General features: G+C 35.2%; 1 protein-coding gene across 2 annotated transcripts; it reads left to right on the top strand.

Annotated features, from left to right (window-relative positions):
- The first annotated feature begins 1,026 nt into the window (after positions 1–1,026).
- LOC149783048 (ribonuclease P protein subunit p29-like) lies at positions 1,027–24,160 on the top strand. 2 transcript variants are annotated; one of them, XM_089934647.1, is made up of 5 exons: positions 1,027–1,180; positions 6,162–6,415; positions 11,317–11,385; positions 17,967–18,139; positions 23,991–24,160. In XM_089934647.1, exons 1-5 carry the CDS (start codon positions 1,118–1,120, stop codon positions 24,125–24,127), a joined length of 696 nt encoding a protein of 231 aa, XP_089790773.1. In that variant the 5' UTR covers positions 1,027–1,117; the 3' UTR covers positions 24,128–24,160. The 2 variants fall into 2 exon arrangements, with proteins under 2 accessions (XP_089790773.1, XP_089790772.1); XM_089934646.1 differs by lacking the exon at positions 1,027–1,180 and adding an exon at positions 5,859–5,993.
- Positions 24,161–24,818: the final 658 nt, after the last annotated feature.

The following is a 24,818-nucleotide window of genomic DNA, read 5'->3' on the forward strand; positions in this document are numbered from 1 at the left end:
GATATATCATTAGCAGTAAGTTATTATCAAAATACTTTATGTACGAGATACTTAAAATAAATAAATGTAATTTCTTTCCAGTGAAATGCGTGACTTTTCAGGATAACAAAATAAGACTATTTAAATACAACATATAATAAATCTCAAAAATGACCAGGACAACTTTAAATTTAGCTTTAAAGTCCATTTATTTTGCGTCAAATGAATATCCACCCCCACCCGCGAATCTTCATTTTTAGTAATATCTAAATAATTTATAATGTTACCAGGGAAATCTGAAAACAACATAATACTGAGTTTATGTCTGTTTCATGATAAACAAATTTTGAGGTTACTGTAATATTGCATTACAATAAATAAAGCTGTATACAATAGTGATTCAGTAATACACAGATGGATCTCATTCCTGAAATAGAAATATTGATTGAAACTGTTAGTAAAAACGTTCTGGGTCTTTTCGCAGACGGTAAATTCTTTTCGCGAAAAGGACCCATTTAAAAAATTTTATCCTAAAAAGAAATATTAAATGCTATATAAAATGAGTTAATGCGCAAATGAATTTCAATCTTGCAATATAATTATTGATCCAAATTGTTAGCAAATATGGGTCCATTTTGCAGACGGTAAGTCCTTGTCGTGGAAAGGACCAGCTTAGACAGACGGACCTCTTTTAACACTTTATATTACGAAAGATATATTAAATACTTCGTAAAATGTGTTACTACACAAAATAATTTAATTTGTGAAACAGAAATGTTGATTGATACTGTTAGTAAAACCGTACTGCGTTCGTTTCACAGACGGGTAAGTTTACGAAAAGGGCCTATTTTTTGCATTTTATTATAACAAATATATATTAAATGCTATGTAAAATGAGTTACTGCACAAAATAATTTCATTTGCGAGAGAGAAAAAGAAAATGATTGAAACTATTCTCAAAAACAACCCGGTCCTTTTCTCAGACGGAAAGTCTTTTTCGCGACAAGGACCGGTCCTTTTCGCGAAAAGGAGACCTTTTCTCACTTTATACCCAACCGATGGTACGAATGGATTGGTTTTCACTTTGGAGGGAGATAATTACGGAACTTCCTAAGATTGTTTATCTCCAGTTTTGGTCATGTTCTACAGCGAATTACCACCGAATGTTGAGTTGGAAAATGTTAATAGAGACTTAAGACCGGTATTTTGGGCCATAATTATATTTTACGTCACGCATATATGCTCCAGCCCAAAATCATTTTGAAAATGTGTTGAAATCACCCTTCCGTCTGACCGTCCGACCATATCAGTTCGTTCATGCTTAATCTTCAATACATTACTCGATAAATAGCCGTTTGGCAGGTATCAGCTACCGTTATAGAACACCGAGCCTGCAACCCACCCACCCCAATCCCCAAAAGTACTACCCCCACCCCACCCCAAAACAAAAACAAACACCAATAATTTACAAAGATACAAGCAACTTTGGTTTTATCAGCACCAGTTAGTTACTTTAATGCCCAACGGAGCTAATAATAGTAAGTGGGACTCTTTGGAATGTACATAACTAGTTTTCGTTTTTAATAACTTTGATATGAAGTAATAATATAATAATTGCTCATCTTTCAAGTTCAAAGATGACTATGGCATTATTAACTAGTTTGGTTTCTGTAAGTTCGTGTATGGCTGATCAAGCCAATTTGATCTTTGAACTGTAGCACACTTGAGAAGAGATTCCACTTGGGTATGTTTGATCAATAGAGGATGTGTTGCAGTTTTGGGATTTCTGATGCTTATGCTTCTGCAGTTTTCTTACATTCAAAGTCTGTATCTCCATTATGGATAAAACTCCTACATGTGGAGCAATACAGTGTACAATCTTCTCAAGATTAAGGGTTAATGTTGAAATGATTCAGAGATGACTTGAGGGAATCTTGGAAGCATTTCTTTTGACCACCCAAGATCACTTTCCCCTTTTCAACTCGCTGTGGAAGATCTTTGGTAGTCACTCATCTGAAATTCTGGTGATGTGGCCTTCCCAGCTAAGCTTACTTCATCAACAGAGTGTGGATGCTTGAAATGTCTGCCCATGTGAAAACTTGAGTGTCTTGGACTCTATCCTGCCATCATATCCTCATCAGTTTCCACATGCAGTCCACGTAGACCTTCAGTTTTATGCCAATGTAGACCTTAGGTTTTGTTTAGGAGCAAGAAATCTAATAAATAGGGGTGAAATGATACACCTGTACTGTGTATCAGTATGATTCATGATATACTGCTTACAATGTGATACATTATCATTATACATATCAACTTGATGGTTATTTCATCTTTCAAAGGTCTGTCAATGATAGGATGGTGCCATTTTGTATGTGTTGACAACTTGGTTGGATTTCCAGTATGCGGGTAACAGACATAGACTAATATAATCTGTTCATATGCCATTCTCATCCTTGACAAGATACAAAAACAAACTACCTAACAAACTACCTGTCATTAGTCAGTGATTTAATTCAGACTCTTAGGCTAGTTCAGGCCAGTCTCATTGGTTACGACACCCTTTGTTGTGCACTGCATTAATGTTTTAAAACATCTGATTTCATGTCTTGACTTAAATATGGAAGGCATGAAAGTGTTATCTTCAAAACTGAAATAAAATAGTGCAGTTTCCTCGGGCATGAAAAATCTTATTTAGAACAAATCCAGGTGTGGTAGCAGATATGACTAAGAACCAAATCCATCATATTGTTCCTACTGCAGATACAAAAAAAAACTTCTACTGCCACAGGAATTCATTTCTATCAGCAAAAAAAAGGAAATTACTCTCAACTTTCATTCCCCTTCTCCAAATAACAAGTTGACTGTAATAGGTGTGGTTTGGAATCTGCCACCTCACCAATTCTGTGGTAATTTTTTAAAATAATTTGATATTGTCAGCACATTCAATTACTGATCACATATATGAACATAAAAGGAGACATTCCATACTTGTTCCCATGTATGATTTAAATACTTTACAGATCATTTATTTGTGTAAAGCTTCTCTGTTGCTGTGTGTCTGTTCAGACTGAGTTTGAATGCCAATACTTCCTGTGTGTCATGCAGTCAATAAGCTGCAGTCTCTGATTGATGGTTTTTGTTTTAATCTGAATGTCAACAAACATTTGAATTGAGCTTTTCTGATTCAATGCTTCTCATATGGACAGCGTTCTTTTGCATACCAGGGCCCAGCAACTTGGAATGAATTGGCCACTTAACTTAGACACAAAGACACAGTGATCACATTCAAGAGGGCTCTCAAAACTCACTTATTTCGACAGCAAGAACAAACTTAAAGACCTAATAATGTTTCCTACCTGAAATATTCTCAGCCTGTTTTTTATTTTTTTAAATGTTTTTCTAATTTCATGTTGTTTGTTTTTGTAATAATATTATTATGTTTCTTATCTTATAGGTGTTGTCTAAAGTTGTAAAGCACTTAGAGCTTCTAAAGATTAGGCGCTATACAAAGTCCTCATTATTGTTATTATTATGTGTCATGCAGTGAATAAGCTACATTTCTGATTATTGGTCATTGCTTTACTCTGGACTTTAATAAACAATAGTAACTAATCAGAACTGAATGTAATATATTTCATTGCATGACACACTGGAAGTGTAATCTTCATATTCAAACCAAGAAGCCAAGGTATGAAACTGCAGAGAAGCTTCACATAAAAGTGGTTATTAAATGATCTTTAAAGTGTTTAAATCATACATGAGGAACAAGTTGGGAATGTTTCCTTTAGGCCCCCCACCCCCCAAATGTGTGTTTCTGGTTGGTTGCCCATCCACATCTTTTGTTGCCAACCCTTACACCTTTTTCCCACAGTATAAAAAAAATCTATTTGAGCCAGTTTTGCCCAGTACTTGAAGCTCTTAGTAAATTATATATACTTATTATTATATATATAATGTTAAGAAAACATCCCCACCACACACACACACACACACTACCTGCCTACCAAAATTTTAAAACCAGTGCAATAGGAAATATTTTTTTGGCCTTAGATTGATGTATGTTATCACTGGCTGAATATGCTGACAGGATCAAATAACTACCACAGAATTGGTGGGGAGTGGCAGATTTCAAATTATTTGATTTAGTTACCATTTGTTAATTTGTAGAAGGCAAATGGGCATTGTCAATAGGTTATTTTTTGTGGCATTTTTTTAATGAGTTCTCAAGTTTAAAGACTAAAAAGCTGAACAACTAATAATTATTCACAACTGCTGATAGTTAAACTAACTTGTATAGGGTAAGTAAAAATTTTATATTGATTCTTCACTTGTATTAATATGGAGAAAGTATTGATGCATCTATATATAGATTAATCATTTAATCCCTATTAATAAATCAGTTAATACATTTAAAATTTGTCAGATGGCACAGATCTAAGATTTTCTTTACAGTTTCAAGTTTTATCAAATGTTACAGGTATTCAGATGACCATAACTTTTGTCCCATTAACTTTTTGTGTATGCATGAGTCTTTGTTTCACAAGCCATATGTTACAGGTCAGCAAATGACCTCAAATTTTTGTCCCTTTAATGTTCTGTTAAGATATCAGGCATAAGCATAACTTTGATATAACTTTCCTGATACTGTTTTGATGTTAAAACTTCTTTTCTTTTAAAAAGCACTGAATATGAAGATATGAAACTTGATTTAAAAAGGGGTTGAAGCTAGGACATTTTCTGTCAAATTTTGGTTAAATTCTATTGCATGGTTTCTTTTTTTAGAGACAGCAGCCATTTTTGGTGGAAGATTGGCATCAGTTATAAAAAAAACAACAACTTTAAAGTCCTTTATGTTTGAATGTTTTCTGTTAAATTTGGTAAATTCTGTGTAATTTTTTTTGAAGAAATTCTTTGTAAAGGATTTTCCATTTTAGTAGTTTTAGCCATGTCTGATGACATATCTACATCATTTGAACATTCTTAAAAACAGAATACTTTTTTGGTAAATTTGGTCAAATTCTTTAGAGCATTTTCTGACAAGAAGTTGTTCAAGGTTTTTTTCTTCAGTAATGCAGCCATATTTGATAGTTGATGGACATCTTTCGTACAAACTTGAAGGTCCATCATGCCAGGATGCTTTACGTAAAGTTCATTAAAATTCTGTTGAGCAGTTTTTTTTATATAAATACTAGTAGTAATTGAAATGATCTTGTAAACATTCTAACAGTGTTTATGCTAAGTAGATCAGCATCATTTGCACAGACTTCCAAGCCTTCAATGTCACAATGCTTTCTGTCAAATTTTTGGTCAAATTTTATTGAGCCTTTTAGTGTTCTTTTTTAACCAGTTTTTTTTATTACTAGCAGCAACCATATTTAATGTTTGGTTATGCTAATCAAACATTAAATATGGTTGCTGCTAGTAAAAAAAATAATTTTGAAAGCCTTCTATGCTTAAATATTTTCTGTCAGTTTTGGTCAAATTATGTTCATTGATTCTTGAGATGATACCATTGAAACGTTTTTCTGTTTGAACTTTTAATTTGTGTGGGTGCTATATTTGATGGCAGGAGAGCATCATTTGTATAAAATTAAAGGTCTTCATGATAGGATGATTTTTTGCAAAGTTTGGTAGTTTTGTTGTTGTTTAAATGATTTTCTATTGTTTGCCATAGCAGTCCATTTTTAGTAGTGGCTAATGGCATCAATATTTGATTTGTACTTGAAAGGTCTTTCTGCCAAATTTGCCTAAACTTTGTTCAGTGGTTTTTGAAAAGAAATAATTTTAAAGTTTTTCTATTTTCAGTAGTTGTAACCATATTTTATGGCAGGTCAGCACCATTTGTAATCATTTGAAAAGCCAGGATGCTCAGTGCCAAGTTTGGTTAAAATTGGTTTGGAAAAAAGTTGAAACTAGCATATGCTGATGGATGGGCAATGCATGATAAACAAAAAGCCACACCACAAGCTCATTGGACCATACAGCCAGATAAGCTAAAACTTGGTGTTATAAAGGTAAGATTTAAAGACAAGCTGCAAGATGCTAATGAAAACATTGAAGCATTATGCGGAATTACCGTTGTAATCAACAAGATTACATTCTTGATGTTTTCCATTAACCGTACAATATTTTCATCATACTTGTATTAACTGTTAAGACAACTTTTTTCTTTTCAATCACAGATAAAAATAGAAAAGAAACAGAAGAGAGGTAAATCTAACAAGAAGAAACAGTATGTCGAGGCATTTTTGAAGCGAACCTTGCCATTTAGCCGACAGAAGCAGGGAGAGATACAGGACCTACTATACAAAACACAGACTTTAGACAATGTAAAACAGAAGAAAGTAAATGGAACCAATAAGAGAAACAAAAAAACCCTCACAGCCAAGGAGAAAAGGGATCTGAAGCTGTTCCACATAAATCTAGAAAGACAAACGTAAACATAACTTTTATTAAATTAAATATAAAAGCATTAATGATAATGTTATACTGTCTGTTCTATTTCTTATCATCATTGTTTGAGGGATATTTTAGGATCTGGCCCCTTAGGTCCTAAACAGTGGTCAAAAAGTAAAATGTGCTCAATTTTCAGTTATGGTGACACTACATTTTTTGGACACATTTTTTTTTGTGTGCATTTATTTAAGGATGTCATTTGATCCTGTAATGTATGTTTTCTTTGTTCTAATATTTCTGACTGAAATTCACATAAACCTCTTTGACTTCCATAAATAGAGTCATTTACAAATGTTCATTGAAAACTAGGCACACTGTAACAGATTATTATTGATGAGGCAGTGACAACCCGATCAGTGAAGATGTTGTCTGTTTTCACATGAGCTAGCTACTTTCATATGAGCATCATTATCAATGCTTGAAAACAAATCATTCCTTAAAGCAATCATACTGAAGTGAAATCGTGTTTTATGCCAATGTATTTACTTGCATTTGTTTTGCATAAGTATGCTATGACTTTATGCCTGTTCTGAAATACCCCAAAAGACAAGTAATTTAAAAATCTTAAATCTACTTGAGAATAAATCAGCTGGAAAATCAATTATGTCTTATCCAGTATTGTAGTAAATTTTAAAAAGCAATTCATTCAAGTGCAGTAAAATGTATAGATTTCAGTCAGGTTTAAACTGAGGAAAAATACAAACACTGCAGCTTCAGAATGTGTAATTCATAAAGGTCCAGGGTTAGGTGGGGTTTGGTCAGCAAAAATTAGACTGTTTCAGGTTAGGAATGTAAAAAGTGCAGTGATTGGTGATGATGAGCCATCAGTATTGCTTCAGCTTGTATCTTATATTACTTGTAGAAAAGTAAATTTCCAAAGTTTTGCAGAAATCATTTTTTTTACATTCTATAATGTTTTCTTGAATATAATATTTGTATGAAATAAGATCCTATATTCTCCTCAGGGACCATATTAAACCTCGAGAGTTTCCCAGATGCAACTGATTTTTCCTCATCATTTGTGATTCAGTCCCATGATAACTATCCAAACAATCACCGTTCCCGAGCTCTACTTCCCACTAATGACAGCCAACCATTCAACTGTAAGGGACCTTTATGGACCCACAGATTGAGGCCAAACTATCAGGGTTCCTTGAATCCATAAAAGCCTGGGGGAGGTGGCACCATTCCCTTCCCCAGGAACAACTAGCAGGCTGCGGTGCAGTCAGAAAAAAGTGGCACATGCACAATTGTGCGCATGCCACTATAATTAAACTCAACAACAACAACAAAATCACTAGAGTAGGCCGTATTCTCAGTTTCATTCATTAGTAAGTCATTTATCTGTATACAGTGCAGGTTATCTCTATAACATGATTTTAATTTTATTTTTTATTTAAAAGATCTCTTGATTCATTCATTTGAAAAACGAAAATGTGAGTTATGTACAGTGAGCACAGGTAATTATCAGAGAAAGATAAAATATATTCTGGCTATAATGAAAGAAGAACAAAAGATGATGTGAGTGAAATAATGCATTAAACATGACTTCAGTCCAAATGAAAGATTTTTCTCTTCTTTCAGACTTTTAATTGGATACAAATTCGAAGATAAATACTAAGTTTGAAGCAACAGGAGCTTCTGCCAGAATAGTGTAGTTCATAATCCAACATCTTAACATAACCAATTTAGCAAGAAAAGTGGGTCATTATAACCACAATTTACTTTTTATGGGTGCTGGCATAAGTGATAAATATGAATCCACACTTGAAACTGCATGACCATACACACAACAGTGTCTAGGAAACTGAATGACCATACACACAACAGTGTCTAGGAAACTGTATGACCATACACACAACAGTGTCTAGGAAACTGCATGACTATACACACAACAGTGTCTAGGAAACTGAATGACCATACACACAACAGTGTCTAGGAAACTGCATAACCATACACACAGCTGTCTAGGAAACTGCATGAGCATACATACAACGGTGTCTAGGAAACTGCATGACCATACACACAACAGTGTCTAGGAAACTGAACTACATGAGATAAAGAGTGTCAGGCATACTTTGTGTCAAAACAGTTGTGATTCCTGTATATATCCAATTAAAATGTGAGAGATAGAGATAAGCCTATCACTCTACAACACTAATTGACCTCCTATAATCCCTTTACACAAAAACAACTTGCTGTATCTGTTGCTTTCAAAACTTACTTCTTGGAGAATATATTTCTGTGCATTAAAAAATTTTCATCATCAGCAGCTGTAAATAGTCTTTTTATTGCCACAGAAATTACTGTGAAAGCGTCTTGAGGTCTGCCTGCCTGCAATTTGTGCTTCAGACTACACATTCAGGCATCATGTAACCTTATTACTCGTAGTCATGCTCAGTTCTTAGTTAAACACTTACCTACCACTATACATTCCTTCTTTAACATGATTTTTTTGCCCATTTACTTTGAACACAATAGTGATTTTATGATTTTTCGATATTTTTAATCAGACAAAATATACAAATTCTCTGCGTAATTTATTCAACTGCTTCTTAAAGTGTTGACCTATTTTTACCTTTTTAATTAACAGTAATAATTAAAATCTGCACACATTCATTTTGAGCCAATCCTATAAAGTGTCAACTGGAAGAATGATATCCATGGAGCAAATAAGATCAATCATTTTGAAACAAATTATTGTTAACTTTTAGAACACACAATTTGCCACTTAACAACCCCCAAGCCCAAATTAATAACACTTATCATATATTGTGTTCACTTTGAGAACCATTGTTTTGGGTTCAATGCCATTTTTCAGCACATGATATGATATACAGTATATGGCAGCCAGTATAACTAGTGGAGGAAAAACTTGGGGGGAAACCTTGGTAAGAATCACCAACCCATGTGAAGCTACTGGTAAGCTTTCTAACATACCTACATTGGCTGAGCCTGAGACTCAAACCCATGCAGACAGAGGTGAGATGGCAGTGTTGGATAAAGATGAACACTTTAGACCATTTGGCCACCCAGGACCCCCAATTTCAGAGCCAATTACACACATAATATCTCAGTATGAATATATGTACCTTGAAGTCTGAAAATTTGACTTAAAACTCAACATATACAGTATAAAATATGAAGTTTATTATGGGTTGTTGTAGCAAAATACGATTGGGACCAAGGGAAGGCACTTTTAGTGTTGAGTAGTCGCCGCATGATAGTTTAGAATTTCATTTCATTTTCAGATGAACTCTGAATAATCAGAGTATCCAGGCATATATTTATAAAAAATAACAACTGCCTTATGTATGTTTAAATGAACAGCCTTATTTTTTCAAACTTAACAGTGTTTGTATTAAATGTATTCCTTATTCATTCATCCATCAATCTCTCCCATCCATCCATGGATACAAACAGATTATGCAGATTAATCAAAACTAGTTTGATTTGTACATTATATACTCGCTTATAAACCAGCTCCAACTGCAAACAACAATGACCCTGATCTACCATTATATAATGCACTGGCAGATCTGGTCTGTGTTGTTTATTTTACTAATTGCTCTTAACAAACTGCATAGACCAGGAACTGTGATGAAATATCTAGGTACTGTAGATACAGTTTAACGCAACTTACAAGCAAGTATATATGTTACATATAAATTACATATAATAGATTTAAATAATTTTTTATGAGGCAGTTATTTGCCAGGGGCAGTAAATAGTTGCACCTAGAAAACTATTTCTGTACCATATGGCGGGGGCTGTATCAATTAAAAAGATCACTTTAGTTGTACTAGGAACTCGTGTACAAAAGCCTTTCTGGTATTACACTGTAATGATCGTTATTACATTCTGGGATAAAATGTTTTCTCAATTAGAGCACATGAATTCAATACCCCAGGCCAAATTCCTAGTTACTATATGTTCCAAAATACCTTGTTACAATGTTTAATTGGTTATAGCATTTTATTTGTATTGTCCATCCAAGAAAATTAGTCCAGTTATCCCGTTTTTATCACCTGACACAGTGAAACCAAGTAAAACAGTGGCTGGCATGTTATAATCATACCTAATTCATAATCACTAATTTAGAATTGTTGGTTACTGGTTCAATACAATTTAAGCATGAAATAAAATGTTTTTCTTTTGTACTCTTTTGACCAAATAACTTAGAATTGTCCTACCTTTCTGTGCTTCTAATTTGAATAATTGAGTACAGCTCTGAGTGACACACTGGATACTCTTTATGATGATAGGTACGTCAATAAAAAACATATTAACAAAAAATCTCATTAATAAAAAATTTGATGACTATTGACAGTTTCCTTCCATCCAAATAAATGAAGAACTAATTTACTAGTTATCGAAGAGGACAATTTTTTTTATACTGAAAAGTGATTTTTATGATTCAGTGGCTGGTACTTGTACATGTATGTTGACACTTTCATTGGATGGTAAAACTTGCATGTTTATCAGTTTTTAATAATAACTTGTATATATAGAAATGTATGTTGTTTTGAAAATGTAATTAACTTTACACACAAGTTCCGATAAATTGCATCAGTTTAATTGTTTGCTACACACATGTCCAATGTCATTACCATGTCAGTCATGAACATCATATATAGTTTTACTTGGGCATGACATTATAAAAATTCCAGTACCTTGTGATACAAAATATGCAATCTTTGCTGTATTTATTTCTTATGAAGTAGGAACTGTTGAGAAATTTTGTTATTAGCAGTGTGGTAAGCTGCAATATTATATCTTCATTTCTAAATGAATGTCACATGTCTGCAGTAATACCCAATCAAAGCACTAGTTTAAAAATGGATGCTTTTTTTAAGCCTTATCTTAATATCTACCTTTCAGGTTTGAACAATACCTGCCTCTAAATAAGTTATGGACAAGTTATATACGGCAAATAGTGAATCTCTCCAGGTGAGTACCAGTTTGTCCAAGCAAAATTTTCTTTCATTTCTCTGTACATTCGTTACCATTTTCCCTAGTCTTACATGTAAGACATAGCACATGTTGATTTTGTTTAGATGCTATAAATATCAACGTCAGGTCTTACATGTAGGACTACCATTTTCCCATGTGAAAAGGTCATGTTATGTCTGCGTATCCCACATCAGTTCAGTCAGAGATGCTGTAATAAAGCATTATTATACTGTACTTATCATTAATTAATGCTAGTTTAAATAATAACTACATACTGCTAATATCTTCATTATTCATCAGTGTCTTTTTGAAATTCTGACTTGTCTTACCTCGTTTCATTCCTTGTTGGGGCTGAATGCAGGTTCCAAAATCATCCGTGTTTTCTACCCAACTCTGTGAAATATAATCATACACCCACCCCACCTGAATTGGTGTAGGTGGAGTTAAGTTTTAGTCTGATATAGTTAATGTTTGATCAAGCTTGATTGTTCATAAAATTGAATACCAGAAAAATATAGGACTCCTTTTTAAAGGTTTAAGGTAACTCAAGTTGAAATATTAGTACATACTTTGGCATCTGTTTCTTCTTCAGATACATTACCATTATCATAATATCTTCCAAGTATGCATCTCACAAATCCCACATCCCAAACTGGATTTTTAGCAACAAAAGATCTATAAAAGTGATCTGCCATAGGTGGATGTCAGACAAGAGCAATCTCTCCTAGGACTGGGGGATTGCTGATGAATCCTATCTGTTATTGAGTTACTACTTCCACTTGTGCAAGGAAGCACACTTTTTACAGCCCTTGCAAACCTGTGTTTATTTGGTGCCTTTTTGCATTTGGAGCAAGTCAGAGTTGTCTCAAACAGGCATTATACTCCGTCTATCTAATGCTTGATCTTTTTTTTTTCTGGGATAAAGTTTCTCACTTCACTGGTTTAGTTTTGTCATGCTTTATACATGTTGGCACCATTAAGTATCTGCCCTATGGTCAAGAGATCATGCAGTCAAATAATGTGTCCTTGACCCAGTATATGAATTCTGTAACTGATTGTTTATTATTGCATACCCAAAAGGTCATGCATGTAATCTGTGTAGAAATTTGTGCAGGTCATTCGTGTCCTTCTCACAGTAAGTGTATGTGATATTTGGCTGATCTTGTCGACTATATTTACAGGTGTTCAATTGCTCAGAATGAAATGCTTTCGTGGACAGAGGGTAACTATGCTACTTGTCTAAAATGCACGATGTAAAACTCAAGTCATATGCACCAGGTTACAGATAATCTATGGGCTAACTCTCCTAGCCAGACAGAACATGGTCTAATTGAAAGGCAAAGAAATGCACCATCAGAGATGAAGATGCCATTAACATTGTAACTGCCACAACCACAGTGAACAAGTCTACTGGTGCAAATGTTGGAAGCAGAGTTCACTGATTCAAAAGAAAATCAAAGGAACCATTTCATGACAGACGTGACACAAAGCTTTTAGTTCCTCATCTCCATGATTGGTGCAGATCATTGCAGTTGATTGATTATGGTCAAAGTTGAATCCAATGTGGCTTTTGCTTATGTGCAAGAGTACCAGTTATAGTGTTCCAGTATCACAATTCCTGTCCAGGCATTGTAACACTAATATTAGCATCAGAGACAGTGTTACCGCTATCAGGTATGCAGCTAACCATATTGGTTGTCAGATCGATGCTGGTCCATGGGCAGTATAGTGCCAATGTATCCAGGTGCCATTACAGTCTTGGTAGTCTGTTGGTCTATTGCCATTACAGATGCATGTAGGCCTGGTGCTGTTTATGATCCACTTTGGAGTCACAGTTTACCAGTATGGTACCCCTGGCTATGGTAACATTACAGAGCCGGATGTCCAATACTGTGCCCAGACCATTAATACTACATTCAGCAAATGTCTTGAGATTACACAGTTTCTCAGTTAGGATTGAATCTGAGTCTAGTTTACTGTCAGTCTCTGCAGGTATGCATCGCAGGAAGAGTCTGAATCACCCAATTCTTTGGGATAAAGTGACTCACGCTTGAAAGTTCCATTATCATTACTCAAGAATTATTCTCCCTGCATCAGTTGAAGATTTATTTTTGCTGTTGCAATATGAGTTTTGCCAGGCAGTTCTTGCACAATCATTAGCATTGTACAAGTTCTCACATGAGTCATATTATTGGCCAATAAGGCCAGATGCCAATTAAAACAGCTATCACAGTGTCTACAGAACTTTATTTTCTCATACTGAGGTCCCAGCCATTGACAGAGATGTTGTAGTCCTTGGAATGTAAATACCTGCATCAATTTGTACGGACATTAAAGTCCTTTATCGACATGGAACTACTGATTCATCATGTTATTGCACCAGAATTTATGCTCAGCTTTGAGACAACAGTGGCTTTGATGTCATAGCAATAAGACCCATTTTTAACTTGATATCCGAGGCTTTTTTTTTTTTTTGAGAAATATGGATATAACCTAAACCCTTTTGTTGAGAATCGGATGACCGCTTGTACTGGGGAGTCAATTTCTCATGGCTGGTGCATTAAATGAGCAGCCCAACAGTCAGGTACCTAAAGCTTCACCTGGTGGAAGAGATGCATTTATATTCACATCCTCTATCTGGGCAGTCATCATATATACATTTTTTGGTTGCAACAGGCTAACAAATAGGCAAACCTCAATGGAACCATGCCCTCATTTCCTTGGAGAGATCATGGAAACAGGAAAGACTCAATAAGGCATGCTTAGCTGGGGATATCCCTTCCCTTTCTATTGATATCATCAGCAATAATGCCACAATTAGGCGTTGTTTTGAGGAAGTCAACTACTTTATGGACCCATACATGATACTGGTTTGTTTCTGGTAGTTTCCAGGTCATGTTGTATGTGTCTGTCTCATTACAATGTTACCAAATGTCACAGACATCCCAAGAGACCTATACAGAGTGGATGTCTTGCAGTAGATTCAACATTGGGATTTTACTTCAGGTGGTTTTTGCTGCCAGAGAACAAAGACTGATTCATCATGGTTTCATATACCATCATTTTATCCACTAGTGTATGAAGTTTAAAACATGAATAGAGTTTGCGTCTTCAGGAACATGCCTTGAATCATCTTGCCTACTCACTCAAATAATCATATCTCATTCCTTGAATTTTCTTCCCTTATATCATGGTTCATACAGGTAAAGGGAAGCGAAATTCAAGGACTTTATAGCGACACAACTGTCATTTTAAGTGACTTTAATGACAGATTTATTGCCTTTTACACTGCATAATCTTGATCTACTGTAAGCTCCATTCATCTTTAAGTTAAATCATACATAAAGTAACTGTTCGGTAAACAAAATAATCGTAACACATTTATTGGGTAAAACAAGTCATGCATAGCACTAACACTTCTTCAGGTCTTCTAATTTTGTATCGTTTTATTGTGGAGACCTTAATATAACCCTTCCTTTTCCTTTGCTCTTCTTCTCATGCTTTGGCCTGAGCTAGAATTTCAAGTTTGACTGTTGTCTCTGCTTTGTTTCAAAGACTGTCTGCCTCTTCAATAGTTTTTCCTGATCCAGTTGTTTGTTTTTGTTTTATCTCCTCTATCACTTCCAGAGTGGATTTCCTTTTCCTTTTTTCTTCTAGTGTCTTTTTCTTCACTCTCTGCTTTTCCAAGTAGGCATCATATTTGTTTTTGCACAAAGCAGCAGTTGATATTGGTACATTCATGACTCAGCCTGTCTCACATGATCACAGATTAATTTCTGTGCTTATACAATTTTTGCCTGTACATTTTGAAATTCTGTTTCCTTGTTAACTGAGAAGCCACACTCAACTGAAACATTAATATCAAGATCTTAGTTACTGTCCATACTTGGGGTCTGATATTTGTTTGATGAAAAATTGATCAAGTCTGTAGGGATCAAAGCCTGAGAAGTGGCGTGTACCAGTCACTGCAGTGTTGTTAAGAAACTCATCATACTGCTGGAGAATGACATTACATTAATTTCCCTTTACCCTGTTTGTTTCTAGCCTCATTTTTGTGTTTAATCATTTTTCTTGGATCCAAGGAAGCCATGTTTCTAACCATGGAATAGGTGATTGGACATTTCTATGGCACCTTTTATAATAGGTGTACCAGGAAGGCTTTACATTCCATTCTGAATTCTATCACCCTTTTGCTGATCTTTCAGCTTTTCTTTGGCCTGCAATGCAATATCAATTTATTTAATGAGTGACATGATTGTTCTTATCCTTAGTATCTATCCAAAGCAACTTTTCAGCTTATGTTGCTTCCTTTAAAACATCAGGCTTGATGAATTTCTTCATGAGACATCTTGTGATTCCAGATCAGACATTAGAAATGGAACTGTAGGCTTGTCAGTCCGAAAATTAAACAGAAGGGGCTGCAGTATTGATGCAGTCAAACAAATGTACTCAAACTTGGCATATATCAGCTTGTCTTGCACTACTTCACTCGTATTGTTGAAGATTTGTTCTGAGTTTCAAGCAACTCCTTTGATTCTACTTTCTTGACATATTCCTCCACAGAACTCCAGATTACTCAAGTTCAGCGGGTCACAGGGACATTCTCCAGCCAATGATGGTCAGCAAATTTCATTGGCATTATAGAAGATCCTGTTACTTCCTTTTAGTCTTCTCTTCTAGCTAGAAAATCCTTAAACAGGTATTAAAAACTGCTGAGAACTGACAGTATTCCCCATTCAGTTGCAACAGCTCTGGCTTTGAATGAATTGTGAAGTGTATGCAGTTGACATGATGCTATGTTTTTCTAAAGAATTGCCAAAGTCATGCAGAATTTGCTTCTGCATTACATCCTGGAACTCCCAGTTGACCGATGGCCCATCCATACTTATTTGGAGCAAGTCAGGAATGAGTAAGTTGTCTGTAATCTCCGACTTGAAATGGTGCACAATGTCTTCAGCCATGGCATGACCTGAAAGAATTTTTTTAAATTATGTGTGAAAATAATTTGTGTCCATTTTCATTATGTCAAGCTGAGTTAGCATCAAATCCTACGCAGCTAACTACATTATGGGTGAAAATAATTTGTTTCCATTTTCATTATGTCAAGCTGAGTTAGCATCAAATCCTACACAACTAACTACATTATGGGTGAAAATAATTTGTGGCCATTTTCATTATGTCAAGCTGAGTTAACATCAAATCCTACGCAACTAACTACATGATAAACTAGGGTAATCATGAATTCTCATTTATCCTTCTGTATGATCATATGACCTGAAATGTGTTACAAGGATCTTAAATCCAATTTAGTTATGTTGTCTATAAAAGTGTTTTTTTTCTTTCCATTTATACATAATTCAATTACCTGAAAACTGTGACCCCAGGTATCTGGTGACAGGTTAGCTGGTGGTTGTGTTCCAGTATCTCAAGTGAATATCCATCTGTTTGTCTTGGAGTTTATTGATTAATAAAAAAGCACAACAAATAGCCATAAGTAAACTTTTCAAATGTTCTGCTACACCAAAGACACATAAGAGACTCTTATTCTCTCATAGAGAAACAAGATAGTTGTTTAAATCATACCAACTTGTTGAGATACATGCCTTGTCAGATGATCTGAACTATCTGCCATTTTATCAGGGTGGTTTGATTTCACTCATTATGGCTTCTGCTTTCATTGCTAAGAACAGGCTTCAGCTCGTGGGTGATCATTCTTTCATTATGAAAGTTCATCATTGGACCCTTGGCTTCAGGGCATCTGCAGAACCCGACATGTATAATTAATTTGTGTTTGTTATTTTTTTCTCCATGATAATACGTTATGTATAATTGTATTTTAGACTTGACCATGTCCAAAATCAAGTTCAGTGTGTACCTGACTAATAACTTAATTTTGTAAACAAATAATACATAGCTAATATTTTCTTGATGAGTGTGCTTAAATCTTAAGATCATTGGTAAACATGTTTATTTGGGTCTGAGTCTACAATTTTGGTATTCATATCGATAAAACTGTTATAATACCTGATGTTAACCATGTTCTTTATTATAATTTTAGTAACAGATTTTATTTGTTTACAACTTCAAATTTTCTAGAAATGAACTTTGAACCCATGTCCTGGTTCAACTTTTTGTGTCATAGTTTTTATATATATACGTGTAATGTTTACTTGAAAAATTATTCATTCTTGCTTTAAAATCTTTAGCGGAATCATTTTTATTATGTTCAGTTATTGATTTAGGTGGAATTATTTATTTAAATTAATTTTCACTGGAATACAAAGTGCTCTTCACTAATATTCCTGGACTGGAATATAAATTTGGAATTATAGTGATTTCAGACAAGAACATTGTTGGATTATATTATTGTGCTTTATCCAAAGACTGTTGGCACAACATCACACTTCAGACCATTGCAACATTACCACATTTAAGACTGCAGGTACATCAGTACATTCAGCTTTGGTTCCTATTTGGAATACCACTGGAATTTAATTAGAACATTATTCATTATGACTGGTGAACTTTTTGGACCACAGGGTGAAAAAAAGCTAAATTGATCAGTTTTTTATTCACAGCATGTCAAAGACAAACAGTGAGACCATGGAACGACTACTAAAGGCTGATTATCATGGCTGTTATCTAACTGTCAAGAAATCAAAATGCCCATCCTATGTGGGAATCTCAGGAATTGTACTTCAGGAAACAAGGAACATGTTTAAAATGATCACAAGGGACAACACAGTCAAAAGTGAGTCACATATTTAGTTCTTATTTACTGCAGACCCTGCTGAGATGCGAGATTAATTTTGTTTGGAACAGGTTTTTTTAAACATTTCATTTAATATATAAATTGGAGCTGCAAGGTACATAATGCCTACATTTGTCTACAAAAGTGAATTAGTTTTTAAACATGTTGTAGGCTCAGAGATGTAGACTAGGCTCAGTGCACCAGCAATGTCATAAGATGTGAATCTGTTTTTTAAACATGCAGGTTCAGTGATCAAAACTAGGTCCAGTTCACCAGCCTGTGGGAGCCCTTGCAGGTTCAGGGATGTAAACTAGGTCCAGTGCACCAGTCTGTGGGAGCCCCTCTAGGTTCATTAATGTAAACTAGGTCCAGTGCACCAGCCTGTGGGAGCTCCTGCAGGTTCAGAGATGTAAACTAGGTCCAGTGCACTAGTCTGTGGGAGCTCCTGCAGGTTCATGGACATAAACTAGGTCCAGTGCACCAGCATGTCCAAAGATGTGAATCAGTTTTTACACATAGGCAAAGCTCGACTCAACTCAGGTTGTATGATGGATCTACTAATAAACATTTTCAGTTTGCTTTGTGTATTACATTCTGAAAGACAGTATGTGAAAACCTTTGCTAATGAGACATCCAAGTGTTATTCACAGTGAGTAACATAGAAGTATTCCAAATAAAGGGGCTGTTTATTAAATGCTTCACATATTCATGCAAGGAAAAGGATATACAGTAGTCCCCCTCTTATAAGGCCACCCCTAATGCAGCAGGGAAGTGGCCTTATAATGAGGGTGGCCTTTCTAGACGGGGATGACAAATGCGAATAGTAAATACATATGAAGAAAGTCACAAATATATTTAATTCTAAAACATATAATATTTTCATTAAAAAATCACATGCATGTTGTGAAATAAATGTAAAACAATCTGTGTCATCATTTTCAAACGAATGCTATGAATAACCATTGATATAGTTTTAAAACTGTCTTTATAATTATGTTACAGATCACATCATCTGTCAGTTTGTTGGTAACAATCTAAAACGCAAACCAGTCTCGTCACAATTAAAAATATCATTGCTGTCATATTCCCTGCATATATCGTTTAGTCTTTTGTTCCAATTTTTGACAACTTCATTATTAACATCAGCTGATTCTCCACTAAGGACAGAACACTTAATATTGTGTCGCACTTGAAATCTGTGCAACCATCCGTTACTTGCGGTAAAGTTGTCATATCCCAATTCAACTGACAAAATTGTTGCTTTTTCTTGTCATTCAAATCAGGATACAAACGTCTCCTGGCTCAAACAATCTTCCTTTCTCCATCCATTTCACCTTCCCATTTCTGCAGAATTGTTTCATTATCTTTGACGATATTGTTCATCTGAGTCTTTCCGACATCAGTTTTCTGCAAGGATCCTCGCCCCCCCCCCCCCCTTTCAGTCAGGTGAATTAATTTCACTTTCTCTTCTAAACTGGGAATTTTTCTTTTCCTCAATGACATGTTGATCTTTTTGCAGTAAGTTATTCATGTTGCCAACTACAATACTGATAAAACAATTTTGTATGCATCTAAACAAATTGCCGTGTGTTTTTAAAGGAAGTGATCTTGTCACGTGATTCGTTAGTCGCAGTCTGGTACCCTATTGTTTTTATACATTTCTTTACACTAAGTGAGAGAAGCCAAAACGGCTTCGATATGTACCATTAACATCACGCAGATTTGACCTCGCGGCCGTTAGGATTCGTAATTTTGACAATTATTGTCAGTAATAATAGCCACTAATTATCAAAGTGAACAACCTCAACATCTTACTAAGGGAAGCCATAAAGGCTGTCAAACCATTGTCCTGCTGACTTGGGTATTGTAGATTGATACTGCCACTTCTCAGCTGTTACTACTGTTCAATAATTGTAATCTTAACAATTATCAGAGTGACTAAACCGGACATCTTATGATAACACAGCAGTAAGGCTAATTGGATTACATGTACTTACCCGTTTGTATGGATTAAAATTTGAGTCTTTCTTGGTTTTTATGGAATAAATTTAGCTTCTCGTGAGGCGTAAATGATATAATATTAACCTTAGTGGTACATGTACTTTACTCAACACTTCTTTCAGTAACGAAAACCTGACATCGGGAAACAGAAATCGGATTACTTAACACACGTTATGAATAAAATACTGGTTCTGGATACATATTCAAATAAAATGCGGCCGCTTGTGAGGGGTAACTTTTATATTATTGCACTAATATGCTGGCCGCTGGTCATGTTAGCCGGGTGGCCTTTCGCGAGGGGTACTTTTGAACACAAACTCGACGGTGCCAACCGATTCTGGCCATAAGGAGCGGGTGGCCGCTGGTCAGGGGGGCCGTTCAAGAGGGGGACCACTGTAGAAAGATGTAAGGGTTAAAAATATTCAGGAACTCTGATACGTTGCAACTGCTTTTCTCTTCCAAATCTAGATTCGTGTGATGATTTTATTAAACTTTATTTGCTTAAAACATATTTACAAATGACAACTTTTGAAAAATCAAAATAATGGAAATGTTGCCATTAGAATTTCATTTAAAGTATCTAATCGTGTAGATAGAAAAACTCACATCTAGCTTATAGCTCATGAAGAAAGACCTGTCTGCTTTCAGGTAGCTGGTCTAGGAAAACAAGTTACCAAAATGAGCTCCAGAACACTGATGAAGATTTAAAAGCATATTTTACAAATTATGAAGAAAAATACACATTTATGTTTATGAGCAGTTGAAGTAAATAGTATTCATGTAAAAGCTGTTTCCTGCCTGGTGTTTAGTTCAGCTTACCATAAGGCCAAGTGAGTTTATGGTATGGTCCTGCGTCTGTCATGTATTGCATGTTGTCCATTCTTTAACGATTGCTTGTTACCACATTGGAGTTCACATTTCTGATCAAATTTCAATTAAACTTGGTCAGATTTAAATATGAGCATGATACATGTATGATGTATGTTAATGAAATTATCCAAGATCTGATTGGCTGAACTTGCTACTACTGCAGGAGCCATTTCCTAATCTGATTTTATCAGTCTTGGAATGTATGGCTATATAAGATCTCAGTTTTGATGATGAGCGGGATCAACATGTATTAATGAGGTGATCTTGAATCTGATTAGCTGAGCATGATACTACCGTCTAGGCCGTGTTTGTGATCTAATATTTGATCAAAATTGGAACATATACATATATCTTCAAGATGTTGGACAAGTTCAGTAATAAGCAAGATCTGTATTAATGAGCCAAATTTGCTAAGCTTGTCTCCAATTTGGAGGCAATATTTCTGATCCAGTTTAGACAAAAACTCGGAATATCAGCTAATGTTTTCAAGATCTCAAAAGAGTTTGAAAATTAGCAAGATCCATGTGTATTAATGAGGTGATCTTTTATCCAATTGGCTGAGCTTATTACCATTGTGGAATGTAGTAAATGGTAATACTGGGTGGACTATCTACAGTTGCAGTATTTTAAGGATTTGACTTTTTTTCACCACTTCGTTTCGTTGTAACTTTAAATCTGTTCAACATTTGAGGAAATAAATGAAACATAATCATCTTGTATGTTCATTGGTCTAATTTTAAAAGTCAGTTCTTTCAAATTTTGACCAAAATAAAAAACTGCACCCCCCCCCATTACAGGGTCTTAAGTTCAGGTAATGAATGCATGATCATAAGGTCTTAAGTTCATGAATGAATGCGTGATCATAAGGTCTTAAGTTCATGAATGAATGCATGATCATAACGTCTTGAGTTCATGAATGAATGCATGATTGTAAGGTCTTAAGTTCAGGTAATGAATGCATGATCATAAGGTCTTGTGTTCGTGAATGAATGCATGATCATAAGGTCTTGTGTTCATGAATGAATGCATGATCATAAGGTCTTAAGTTCAGGTAATGAATGCATGATCATAAGGTCTTAAGTTCAGGTAATGAATGCATGATTGTAAGGTCTTAAGTTCAGGTAATGAATGTATGATCTTAAGGTCATGAATGAATGCATGATCATAAGGTCTTGAGTTCATGAATCAATGCATGATCATAAGGTTTCAAGTTCAGGTAATGAATGCATGATCATAAGGTCTTAAGGTCATGAATGAATGTATGATCATAAGGTCTTGAGTTCATGAATCAGTGAATGATCATAAGGTCTTAAGTTCAGGAAATGAATGCACGATCATAGGGTCTTAAGTTCAGGTAATGAATGTTTGATCATAAGGTCTTAAGTTCAGGTAATTAATTCATGATCATAAGGTCTTGAGTTCAGGTAATGAATGCATGATCATAAGGTCTTGAATTCAGTTAATGAATGCATGATCATAAGGTCTTAAGTTCAGGTAATGAATGCATGATTGTAAGGTCTTGAGTTCAGGTAATGAATGCATGATCATAAGGTCTTGAATTCAGGTAATGAATGCATGATTGTAAGGTCTTGAATTCAGGTAATGAATGCATGATCATAAGGTCTTGAATTCAGGTAATGAATGCATGATCATAAGGTCTTGAGTTCAGGTAATGAATGCATGATCATAAGGTCTTAAGTTCAGGTAATGAATGCATGATCATAAGGTCTTGAATTCAGGTAATGAATGCATGATCGTAAGGTCTTGAATTCAGGTAATGAATGCATGATCATAAGGTCTTGAATTCAGGTAATGAATGCATGATCATAAGGTCTTGAGTTCAGGTAATGAATGCATGATCATAAGGTCTTGAGTTCAGGTAATGAATGCATGCTTACCTCATTTATGTGCATGGATGTTGCTCATTATCAGTGATCACCATCTTTAAAATCTTGTTATAGTTCAAGAATATCAGAGATGGTTTTGACAGTCAGCAAGTCAGCAGTTACACAGAAGAAATGACCTTATCTTAGATTCGTGGAAATTATTTTTTGGCCAGTAGAGCATCAATCTCTGGAAGGGACTCTCGTTTCATTATTTCTTTGTGTAATATTATCAAAATGTACTTCAAGGTAGGAAAGGTGAGTTCATTGAATTAACAGAACCAAGTACCATAGATTGAGGAAAAAAGATTGGGAGCGTTCAAACCATCTGTAAACTTCCACATCCAATATCTAAAGATTGCATCACATGTATATTTTAGTACAGCAGGGTTCAAAATACCCGAGATCAGAGTTAAATATTCTTGCAGAAATCATAATATGTGATTGAGAAAAATCAGTTTGTGCAGGGGCAATGTTTGGTTAATTGCAATTTACAGTTAAAGTACAGTTAAAACCATTCCAGTGGCTTCTACCACAACCATTGAACAGCTAAAATTGTGCAAAGTATGACAGTAAAGCTTACCCAACAGCCGTTGTATGACAGTAAAGCTTACTCAACAGCTGTTGTATGTCAGTAAAGCTTTCCCAACAGCTGTTGTATGTCAGTAAAGCTTACCCAACAGCTGTTGTATGACAGTAAAGCTTACCCAACAGCTCTTGTTCTGTAGCCACCATTCCAGCAATGATCCTACTCAGAGAATTTTCCCCCTGAGCATAACAGGAGAAACTTTATTCAAGGTACCATTGCAGAGAATATTAAGACAAAATGAAACCAGGTAATTGACTGAAAATGGCTGTCCCGCATACTTAATAGTTTTCTTTTGAACATGTTTAAGCATAAGATTAGTATCCCTCAAACCACCATGACAGTTGTTATGTATAATGTTTTCCTCCTACTAAGGAGCATTCCTGTTTATTGAGTCTGCAGTTCAGACTTGTAAGAATTAATCTAAATAACAATAATTACATTCACCATTTTAACTATTGCAGTGTAAAGCCAGAAACATCTGCCAATTTTATCTCGCTACTTTTTTCAGGTATACCAAAGGCCAACAGTATCTTTGCATTTGAAATTGGGGACTATTGCTTCACCATCCATGGAAACCATTTCAGAATAACAGCAGGTGAAAGAAGTCACAAAAAATTCAAACAGAAACCTACAATAGATTTGTGATTTTGATAATAAATATGTACAGTCAGAACAAGATATCTGTATTGGTTGTTACTATCGTTTACTAACCATTTATTGGGGTAAAATTGAAATGGGTATTACCAAGATAGTAATGCTTCAAATTTTTTAATAGTAATATGCAAATGAAGATAAGTTGGGGATTCCACTGGGGTTGTGCAACTACTGGGACTTCATACCAGCAAGGGTGGGTTGTTGTTGTTATTGTTGTTGTAGGGTTTAACGCCATTTTTCAGCACACGTTAGGCTATACATGGCGGCCAGTATTAATGGTGGAGGAAGAACCCGGGAAATCCCCGGAGAGAACCACCGACCCTCAAGAAGCTACTGGCAAGCTTTCTCACATACCCGCATTGGCTGAATCCGAGACTCGAACCCATGCAGACAGAAGTGAGATGGCAGTGGTCCGTAACGGAGATCGCTTTAGACCACTTGGCCACTTGGGACCCCTCACAAGGGTGGGAAAAGTCAGTACAAGAAAGCATTTGATTATTACGAACGCTAATCAGCCAGCATCATCCACAATGTTTTATCATTTGCATAAAGGAAAATTATGTTGTAAATAATACTTTCCAGAAAGAAACTTAATGTGTCCCAGAGCTACATTGATAATAGACGTTACAAATCAACACCATGACAATAGTGTAATCCCTTGTATGAGTTTTATCTGACCCTT

This window comes from Sinohyriopsis cumingii, chromosome 15 (genome assembly GCF_028554795.1).
Source record: "Sinohyriopsis cumingii isolate HCF-2022 chromosome 15, ASM2855479v2, whole genome shotgun sequence".
Lineage (NCBI taxonomy): Eukaryota > Metazoa > Mollusca > Bivalvia > Unionida > Unionidae > Sinohyriopsis > Sinohyriopsis cumingii.

Bases quoted from the DNA above. Each gene is read 5' to 3' on its own strand.
- LOC149783048 (XM_089934646.1), top strand. From the start codon at position 5,916: ATGCATGATAAACAAAAAGCCACACCACAAGCTCATTGGACCATACAG. The intron at 5,994-6,161 runs GTAAGATTTAAA...TTTCAATCACAG, and splicing joins TAAAACTTGGTGTTATAAAG to ATAAAAATAGAAAAGAAACA. The intron at 18,140-23,990 runs GTGAGTCACATA...TACTTTTTTCAG, and splicing joins AAGGGACAACACAGTCAAAA to GTATACCAAAGGCCAACAGT.